Below are 10,514 nucleotides of genomic sequence, written 5' to 3'. Positions count from 1 at the left end.
ACATTTTGTATACAAAGAAGTCAAAGAAGCAGCCGTTGCAAGTGCCTGCATTCATTGCTTCACATCCAGTCACAACATTTTTTTCTTTGGTGATTTTTGGCAAAATTGGAGCTCTATAAAATTGACATCAGGCTTTTAATACACAGCTGGATGTAACAAGGATCAGTACTGTGGGTTGTGGTTTTTCATGGGATTTGTTGATGTAAGAAAACAGGATATCAAAACACTGGTAGTTAAAAATGTTCAAATCATGTTATTAAGACCAACAGATGAGGATTCAATTCACATTAAGGCGTTGTTGTAGATTTCATTTCCTGATATTCTATTACCAATTTGAAGATTTGAGACATAGAATCAGGCAGAACTCCAAATTAATATTGGCTTCTTGTTAAACAATACATCAATGTCTGCTTTAACATAATTTAAAAGCCAACTCTCAACATTAGTGGCATTTTTAGTCCTCTATTAACTCTTTTGATACTGATATGAGAGCAAATTCACATTGGCAGCAGCCATCTTTGGGCATAATTTTAAGTATTAAGTTTAAGCCAACCTAAATCAGGACTGATAGAATATCTTTTTTGCCAGTTTTCCGTTCTTTAGCAGAGTGTGTAATACACCAAAACACTACTTTGAAAATCTTAGCCATGGCAGCTACAAGTACCACTAAGGGGCCATTTAGATTTGTGTGCCATTCATGCAGAGATCCAGCTATTGTTTCACATGTTCAATAGTGTTTGTAAACACAGAAAAATGCAGGTATGCATAGTGTTGCTGTCTTGGTGAGTAGTATTACCCTCATGGCCGCTGTATTGTAGGTTGTTTGTTATCTTGCCCAACAAATAAAGGATTAGGTGTTTTTTTGAGACATTCACACTCCTTTAATCATGCATTTCTCTTCTGTTAATATCACAAACCTCCCACAGTGATCCTGTAAGAGCACATTTATTCACCTGTACTGTCTAGATAATCATATTTGCTGTGAATTCCTTTTAAAGACGTCACACCTCCATGATTCATCATACTGGTGAGTTGGCTCGTGTTGCTCCTGGCGTCCAGTGGTTCGTTCAGTACAGTGAAAACTCTGTTAAGTGTCGTGAAAGCAGCTGACTTTTCGTTGTGCTTTGTGAATCCTTTAATGAGACTGTTACATAGATGAAGAACCCAGTTTTTTAAAATAGACTGGAGCTGTACAGACGTAAAAGTGGAAATGTGCAATCCTTGAAAATCAATCAAAATGTGAAAGCGGAGAGAGTTGAAGCCTGCATGGTTTATTTTCATGTTTATATTCAGATGCACTTTGTTCTCACTACACTGTCAGGGTGCCATTTGTCTTTAATCCAGCACATTTGTCATTTTGTGATTTGATGTAGTGGTTTATTTATTAGTTTTACAATAAATTAAGATTTTTTTATAATCACTTGGAGTAGACTTCCTTCTTTACAACAGTCACATTTATGAACATTTTCAGTCTTGTTGCTCTGCAGATGTGCTGCTCCCTTTCAGCTTACACCTTAACTCTGCAATCTGAGTGGGACCAATACGACAGCAACCACCTGACAGGCAAAAAGAAAAACCAACAGAAAAAATTAAAAAGGAAACGGGATAAAAAGACAAAAATCAACAGAAGTGGTTTCCTTTACCTATCAAAGCAGCACCTTGCTTCCTCCATGTGTGACTGAGCTTTGGTACTGATCCAGATTTTTCTGCTGATGTGAGCCACCTTTATATGAAAATAAAAAACAGTATGGATTATTCAAATGTCTTGATTTATTACAGTTACATTCAATTTACAACCCCCATTGCAAATCAAGTTTATTGTGAAAATGTACAAACTTTCTACTTTTTGCAATGAACAAATAAAAAAAACAACTGAAATGGCTCAAAGCATTAGTTGGGTTGGACTATTTCAATTCCTTTTGTTTGATTTGTTCATTGCAATGACAGAAAGTCTAAATTTTCACGACAAACCGGTTTGCAATGGGGGTTGAATGATTTTGATTGCAACTATACATGGCAAAAGCTTGAAAAAATAAACTATACTGCTAACAAAAGTTTGCTACAGTTAAAGCAGAAAAGTCTAGATGTAAAGACATCTTTCAGAGGGTTATATTGTTGAATCATTGACCATGGTGTAGGTGTAACTGATGTTTCTTGGTTAATATTATGTAGACACATTATTTTACAAAACAAAATAGTTAAAAAATAACTAAAAATAATATTGTTTTAGAGGACCTGCAACCTTTTTCATTTCTTCCAACTGACTGAATGGCTTTGCACTCACCCTTGCTGTGTGTCCCACTCCTCTCCACTGTTGGGATAAACCACCCAGGTCAGCTCAGAGCTCAGCAGAGACCCGGCAGAGTCCAGCAGCGGCTCCACCAGCTCCGGTGAACAACAGTTTACTCCAACTGCAACCAGCTGAGAGGATTTGTTAGCAATCTGCACGGCTTCAGTGAAGAGGCTGCCGTCTGAAATATGTTTCTCATCCTAACAGCGTGAGAAACGGGAGTCAGTTTGATTTAAAAAGAAGTAAATCAGCTGTATTAATGCTGTTTGTCTGTGATGTTTACCTTACAAGAGAAGGAGAGCCAGGCTTTACAATCAGGAAACTCTCTAAGCAGCTCCACCAGAGCTTTGCCTTCTTTTATACTCGGTATTGTCTCAAAAGCAACAAGATCAGTTCCTGCTGCCGCTAAACATTCGATCTGTGGACGGTGCCAAACTTTAAGATCCTTGGAGGAGAAAAGAGGGACCTTAGGCCATTCATCTTTACTTTTCAGCTGATTTATTATCAGGAATATCTTAGAATTACTAGTTTCAAGCTTTATTGTCTTCAGTCATCGTCATAAGATAATACCTAAATAAAATTTCATTTCAGACTGAGTAGCTAAACTAGAACTAGCTGACTGCCTTATCAAGTGGACAGAATTGGAGATCATGGAGAGAAAAAATGGAGAATTGCATGCAGTAAAGGAGTCGAGGGTCAACCAGACCCAGCCCAACAGCTTCCAGTACTAAAGCTTCTGTACATGGGCACCAGATAACTTCTAGGCCAACTGGCGAACCACCACTACATGCTTTTTAAAGGTTGATCTTTTGCAATTTGTACCTCATCTCTGCTGACACTGTATTTATAATGATTGACCCAGTCTAGAGCTGCTCACTTCTATACTCATCTGCTCTGCATAAGCCCCCGTGTACTCTGATCCGTTGTGCAGAAAGGCTCCATACGGTCCAACAGAGCCTGCCACCAAAGGACGGCTCCTCCCTTTAGAGATAATTAATAAAAATTAATTAACAAAATATAACAAAAAAGAATCGAAGTTCTCAGATAAACAGTGTTTTAAAGATTAAAAAAATCAAAATCAAAAACTGCATCATTTTATACCTTTTGTAGGACTTTCAGAGACAAATCTTTCCACCTCCTTTTTGGCCAGATGAACTCCAGACATCAGCAGCTCTCTGGCTCCTTCAGAGCTCACCCCGAGGTGATCGATGAATCCTTTAATACTCGCCTGGTAAGTGGCTGTAGCGACGACATCAGCACCACTGAGGAGAAACCTGTGGAAATATCACATTTCAATTCCCGAAGGTGTTCAACTCAGCGAGCAGTGATGCTCTCTGAAGGATTCTGAAGCTCCGGTGGATCCCACATTCACTCATTCAGCTGATGTCTGCCCTATATTCCACAACAGAGAAGTGTGGTAGCTCCACCTCTGACTTCTTCCCAGTTGATTCTGGGGTGCGTCTTAGCCCCCACTGATCAGGACTTTGCTGATGATGCTGGAATCCTTGCAGAGACTTTAGATGTCCTTGTAAGGTCTCTTAACTTGCTGAATGAAGAGGCTGAGGCATTGGGAATGCTTGAGGTGATGGGTTCCCTGAGCAAGACAGTGTGGGTCTATGAGGAACTGTGCGCACTTCCCCAGGCCTGATCCAGCTCACTGCATATTGGCTGCCCAGGATCCGGTTGGCTGGTCCAGACACTAGGGGTGACCACGTGCATTGAAGAGATGTCAGCTGGGAGGATACCTGGAGGTATGGGGCATGGACCTGGCGCAGGCTTGGAGGATGGCCATCAGGAGGCCGACATTACAGAACTCAGGTTGATGTGCCAAAGTGCTGAACCGGCCTATGCTCCCATACCTGACCTGAAAGTTGTTTCGACAGTTTGTGAATATGCCAGGATTTTAATTTGTGGTGTGGTCTACAAAACTGAAAAATGTTCATCACAGTGATATCTATCAAAAAATGAATAGAAAAATGCCATCTTTCTGTCTGATCAATAATCCAAACCCACAAAATATTTAATTGTGATGTTGATGCAGCAGCTTTTTTGCATTTTAGTGGCTACAATAGAAAATGTTTGGCATATTTGGTTGAACGTTTCGAAGTGTATTACATTTAGAACACAAACTTAAGTGTTCTTCTGAATTATTGTGATATTTATGTCTGTACTATGACAAAAAGGAGATTAATATATGCTCTGTTTTTCCAACATAGTGAACTTGGCACCACCAATGGACGTCTCCTCCTAGGTAATGCCAATCACTTCCACAGGAAAGTAACACAAAATCAATAATTAAAAGACAGTAGCAGATTGAATCTTTGATATTGTACGAGCCTTACCTGTAGTGAGCGTCTCTAATGGCCTGAGGATCAGTATGCAGGAGCCTGGCACTCCACAAAGGATCCCCCTATGTGTGTGTTAGACAAACAGACATTTTAGTATAAATCTGTTTGTGTATCACTGATTGAGAAATTTCAACACGTTTTTAGTTATCTTTCAGATGTCCAATTACACTCTAAGTAGATAGTCGACTCAAAAGTGACTAATTATATAAACTGACAGGCCACAAAAATTGGGGATTTTTTCATGCAATCCTTAAAACAATATTGAATGTCAGCATTTTGCTGATGTTTATATAAAATCATTCATTCATCCATTTCAAAATTGAGTGGTACAAGTTAATTCAATTTGAATTTTCCAAAGACATAACAGCACTGCATTCTTAAGGTCAACAGTCAGAAGGCATGAGTGATGAATAAGCATCTCAGAGGAACAGAACACCTGTGAACCTTTTGCACCTCCTACTGGATCTTTTGAGGCATAAATACTCATTACTACATTCATTTATATATATTTTTTAAGTTGTAGTTAATTAACTCTGACTTATACCACTTATGAGCTTAAATATTCACATTAATATACAGGCAACATCATAAGAAGTTAATTGAATGTGCATAACAATAAAGAATATTAATGAAAAAGAAAAGCATACAAGTGTGTACTTAAACATTAAAGGCTAGGCCATTTAACATCATAGATTTAAATTGCACCTCTTTTTAAGTTTTACTTGCTTTAACTAATAATTTGAATTTATGATTGTTTTTTTTTTTTTACTACTACCATTATTACACCTTAACATTTTTTGTCTGGTCAGTTGCAAAACCACAGTCAGTATCTGTTAGTACATCATACACCTTTCTGTTAGGGCCAGAGGTTGATTTACAATCTACACAGGGTCAAAATGGTTCAGTTGTTTTTTAATGCAGCTGTATTGCTGCGGAGAAAAACAATCTCAATAATGCCTTTTTGAGGTGTTAAATCAATACACAAAAACCTGAGTTTATAGAAATTAGCCAGAATTTGTTCTTTTTTTTACTGAAATGTTACAACAAATTTTCTTAATGATAATTACACAATGTAAATTTGACTTGAAAGTGTGTGAAAAAACATTTGAATCGCAATGTCAGTGTTAAGATTAATCATGAACTTTACCATAATTTAATATGTATCCGTGCATAAACATCCCAGACACAATGCTGCCAATTAGTTGCTGACTTTTAACAGGGGTGGGAAGTAACTAATTATATTAACTTAAATTACTGTAATTCCGTAGTTTTCTGGGGTACTTAAATTTTTTAGCACAATTTGAAATCAGTAGTTTTACTTAAACTTAAGTTTTAACCAGAGTAATTGTACTTTTACTTGAGTATAGTACTCTTGTATTTTTTCAACCTCTGTTGACTACACAGTAGCACTTAGAGAGAGAATGATTCCAGATCACATCTCAGTTGTGTTTGGATGCCGTCTGTTGTACAGTGATCTCTACTGGGGTTCTTTTGCTATGTTTCTTGTGAATTATTGTTATTTTTTATGTGAGGCGCATTTGCACCATGAGTGAAGTTAACCACTGAGTTAGAGTCCCCATCTGTGACTTAAGATGCTCTTAAGAGATGCATAGTGCACATTTAACAGTATCCATTTTTTATCAGTATGCATTGCCTTGCTATGAGGCTGACTCTCTGCTTTGTTCACAGATTTTCAAACATACAGTAACTGCAGCTAGGTCATATTGTAAATCATTTAACACTTTCAAATGTGTAGTTTAAGTAGTGTAGAGCAATATAGACACATTTAACTCAACACTTTAAACTGTTAATGCAACTCTATATGAGTTTAATTTACACTTTTAATTTGAATTATAGAATTATTCTTGAGGAATGGAAAACTGCCAGTGCTACTTGTTTGTCTAGATAGGTTAAAGAATTAGTGTCAGATATACATCTGGAAAGGCTCCACAGCCATACACATTAGTTAACTGACAATTTTTAGAGGGTCTGGGGTCCAGTAATTAGATATCTTAATCCTTTCATTCCTTAATTGTAGTCCCTGATGTGGGATTTGTACGTTTGCGACATTCTTTGCCATATGCTCCGATGAGGCTGAAGTTATGCTGTATTTTTTCTGCCAAGTCTGACTTTTTGTCATCGTCTTTTGGTTTATTCATGTGTTGTTTTGTTGTTGTTATGGTTTTTGTGTGAAAAATGTGTCCATTAGTCTTGCAATGTTTGTCTTGTACTGAGTCTTGTTTATGCATAAACATAATAATAAAAACTTGTAATAATAATAATAATAAACTTTGAATTTTGCTATGTATTTTACATTTTTATACTTTCTTATAGAGGTGAATTTACCTGAACCTGGTTGGAAATCTATTCTCTTGTTCTTGCCGATAAAGAAAAATCATATTTTTACAGTACACCTCTTCAGTAGCTACTCAGTACTTAGAGTAAACTTTGAATTAAATAGTTTTTACTTTTACTCTAGGAAATTAATAGACAAGTACTTTTACTTAAGTTAATTTTAACCAGAGTGACTGTACTTTAAATTGAGTACAATAGTAGTGTATGTCTTCTATCTCTGCCTTTTAGACCAATTTAAAGTCTCACCTGTAAATGGGCTCCATGCGCCTCCAGTTCAGTTGCTAATCCACCATCTAAAATCAATGGACCATCATCATTCATGTACTGTCTTAAACGAGCAGAAGAACCCATGGTAAAATGATTCTGATACAAGGCACAAAAGTTATCTTGAGGACTCTTATTAACGGAACAAAATCATAAGGTCGAGTGGTTGCATATCACATTCAAACTCATAAAATACTATACAGTCATTTAGATTGCGTCCAGATTGTTGTTGTTCCGGGTCATGGTGAAAGGTTCAAACGTTGCGTTTAATGTCGCTCGGATTAGGGGTTTTCGACTGTCATAGTTACCTCAGACCACCACGAGATGGCACATTGGTAACGCTTTATTCCTGAGGAGAGTGCAGTAAAGTAGTGGTGAAGAAGCTGCTTGTGCCTGTAAAGCATTGATTAGTGACTCCTTCTATTTATTTTTACTTATCCTGACATGTAAAAGTGGCACTCAAACAAAGCGTGCCGTTTTTAATAGATTTTTTAGACACAAACCGTAGCACTGTAGGTACTCATTCAGTCACTCTCACTCGTTCACATTGAGCCTAATTTATCGTGCCTCTTCCGTGAATAAATAAACTATCGTCTAGATAGCTCAATTGTTAATCCTTCAGTGGGCAATGTTCTTCAGCTCTATCAGTTAAAGCAGTATCTGGTGAATGTACCCTGAATGCAACCTTACTTGTCACTACAGTTACTATAGCAACGTGGAATAGCCCGGGATAGTTAACGTTTGCTAACAGAAAACAATATTATGGACAGATAAACATCATTATTGTGCAGAAATGGTAAGACAAGGCATATTTATTTTGTAAAAACAATGCGAACACACTGTACTCTATTGGAAACTCAGCATAATTGTTTTTAAACGCTTGAATGGAATAAACAGATAGCTGTTTGCTAACGGCTGCCTAGCAAACATGGGTAGCAGATAGCATAACAGTGACGTTACCAACCATAACTTTTGGTTTTGTAAGGGTGTTTCAATGATATTAGCTATTCGGATTACAAAACAAATCTGCTGAACACTTAAAATCGAACTTAAAGATAAAAAATATTTAGTGGTATCCGAGAAAGTAGCCGGCGCAGTTAGCATTTGCTAACTGAAAGTGCTTTATTAGTAACGTTATATCCCAATTTAGCGTTTAAATGTGAAGATGTTCAGAATAATGGCACTCAGTATGCTTTCAGCCGACCTTAAAACTGAGGAAATGCCCTGATTTAAATGGTGTAGCCAGTAGGCTACAGCAAAACCAAAAAAACACAAGCAAAATCAAACAGAGATTGGCAAAAACATAATTGAAGCAGTCTCGTTGAAAGGTAGAGTAGACTCGAGTCATAAATGGAATATTCCAGCTTTTATTTGAGCTTTTTAGGTCAGTTTTTAAACAGCAGATGGAGTGGCACAGCAGTTTTCTGTGGTGAACGAAGTGTTTAAGTGAGAGCACCTGCTTTGTTAAATAGCCCTCAAGCAAGAGACAAAGTAAATATCCATTTATAAATAGGCTCCTGAGATAATAGGTGACTTTGATTAAATAAACATCACAAATCTCCCCCCACAATGTCCCTTACATCAGATAAATATCTGTATTGAATACTAAGAATAACAAATTAAACAGGTAACTAGAAACTAGTATCAGAGGCAACTAATTAACTACAATTCTGACTTCATACTTAGTAGAAAAGGTCTTTTGGAAAGAACAAGAAAATTCTTCAAGAATTTTTAGAATTTTTGACAGCTATGTACCGCTTTTTTTGTGGATGTACCAGAGACAGGTGTCAACCCATTTTTACTATAATCTGGAAATAAATGACTCTTCACTTCAAGAAACTTTACTAAGTCAATGTAAATCTGAGATATGCATTCGTTAGTGATCCACATCTGTTGAAGTGCCAATCCTTTTTGTTTGAAAAGATAAATGCAATAAGATCTTTAATGCACTGATACAAGATTGTTAGTTTTCTTATTACAGGGGTATAACAGTTGCTTGAACTGTAATTTTATAATCAACCATTCACTTCTATTCAGTGCAGCATTGTAATAATAGGGATGATATCATAGAAATGATTAAACGTTTGTTCCATTTTAGTCAGCTAAATGAGTCAGTTTTTAGCATAGTCCTGCAAAAATGCACATCATTGTCAGCATGAACACTTACTGTAGCTCTAAAAATGACATTCATTCTGTTTAAACGTTAATGGATAATTTAAATCCCTCTGTGTTTTGCTCTAAATGTTGCTACCAGTTTATTGTTTGCAGAGAACTGATTTGTTGTATCTTGATACCGTAATATGATTATAATATCACACAATTACTATTACAGTGCCTATAACAAATATTCACCCCTTGGATGTTTTACCCTTTTATTGATTTTATAAATCAATCACAGGCAATACAGTTTGGCTTTTCTGACAAAAAAACATCTTTAATGTCAGTGTGAAAACAGATTTCTGCAATGTAATGACAAGTAAACAAAAGTATGCAAGGTCAAATAAGTGACTATTGAGTCACAAAGTCAGTATTTAGTAGATGCAATCACAGCACTGAGTCTGTGTGAGCCATAGTTCTCTTGCAGACTGAATATGATTGTCCTCTAGGATTTCCTATATTTTGCTTCATTCAGTTTACCCTTTTTATTTTTAAGCCTTCTAGGGCTGGCTGCCAAGAAGCATCCCCACAGCATGATGCTACCACCACCATGCTTCACAGTGGGGATGGTGTGTTTGTGGTGATCTGCAGTGTTTGGTGACCACCGAACATAGCGTCTTGTCTGATGGCCAAAAAGCACCGTTTTGGTCTCATCAGAACAAAGAACTTTCTCCAGCTTGACCATGGAGTCTCCCACATACCTTATGGCAAACTTGTCAAGATTTAGAGTTTTCTTCAGCAGCGGCTTTCCCTTTGCCACTCTTTTGCACTCTAAAGCTTTGAGTGGTGAAGAACCCGGCCAACAGTTTTTGCATACAGAGTCTCTCTGCTGCTGAAGCTTGTAACTTCTTCAGAGTAGTCATAGGTGTCACAGATTTACACCTCTACCATATTCCTTCCATTTCTTTATGATGAGCTTTGAACTCCAGGGATGTTGTTCAGTGGATTTTTGTCTTCACTGCACTCTGGTGATCCCAATTTTACAAACTGTGAGACTACTAGCACCAATTGTCAGGACCTCTGTTGAATTAGATCAGTCACTTTCAAGAGTATTTATGCAGTCACTTATTTTACATTAGGGGAGAGTGGGGTAAGTTGTG

General features: G+C 37.1%; 2 protein-coding genes across 2 annotated transcripts in view; one reads left to right on the top strand and one right to left on the bottom strand.

The window, feature by feature from the left end:
• Window positions 1–1,426: 1,426 nt before the first annotated feature.
• zgc:172121 (uncharacterized protein LOC337599 homolog) lies at window positions 1,427–7,485 on the bottom strand. The gene is made up of 8 exons (XM_041791452.1): window positions 7,240–7,485; window positions 4,633–4,700; window positions 3,392–3,564; window positions 3,168–3,271; window positions 2,574–2,735; window positions 2,285–2,490; window positions 1,644–1,723; window positions 1,427–1,556 (listed from the first exon to the last, which is right to left on the bottom strand). Exons 1-8 carry the CDS (start codon window positions 7,342–7,344, stop codon window positions 1,468–1,470), a joined length of 987 nt encoding a protein of 328 aa, XP_041647386.1. The 5' UTR covers window positions 7,345–7,485; the 3' UTR covers window positions 1,427–1,467.
• A 473-nt stretch (window positions 7,486–7,958) lies between these two features.
• nme7 (NME/NM23 family member 7) overlaps window positions 7,959–10,514 on the top strand; it is a 49,141-nt gene continuing 46,585 nt past the window's right edge. The window contains exon 1 of the mRNA XM_041790861.1: window positions 7,959–8,053. Within this exon, the coding sequence (XP_041646795.1) occupies window positions 8,051–8,053 (3 nt within the window). The 5' untranslated portion in view covers window positions 7,959–8,050. The remainder of the gene's footprint in view (window positions 8,054–10,514) is intronic.

This window comes from Cheilinus undulatus, linkage group 7 (assembly GCF_018320785.1).
Source record: "Cheilinus undulatus linkage group 7, ASM1832078v1, whole genome shotgun sequence".
Classification (NCBI taxonomy): Eukaryota; Metazoa; Chordata; class Actinopteri; order Labriformes; family Labridae; genus Cheilinus; species Cheilinus undulatus.
This window is presented reverse-complemented; position numbering and strand designations above follow the sequence as displayed.

Coding starts and splice junctions, on each gene's coding strand:
- zgc:172121 (XM_041791452.1), bottom strand. CDS start 7,344: ATGGGTTCTTCTGCTCGTTTAAGACAGTACATGAATGATGATGGTCCA. Junction 3,565..4,632: donor ATTAGAGACGCTCACTACAG/GTAAGGCTCGTA, acceptor ATATTTCCACAG/GTTTCTCCTCAGTGGTGCTG. Junction 1,557..1,643: donor GCAAGGTGCTGCTTTGATAG/GTAAAGGAAACC, acceptor TTTGCCTGTCAG/GTGGTTGCTGTCGTATTGGT.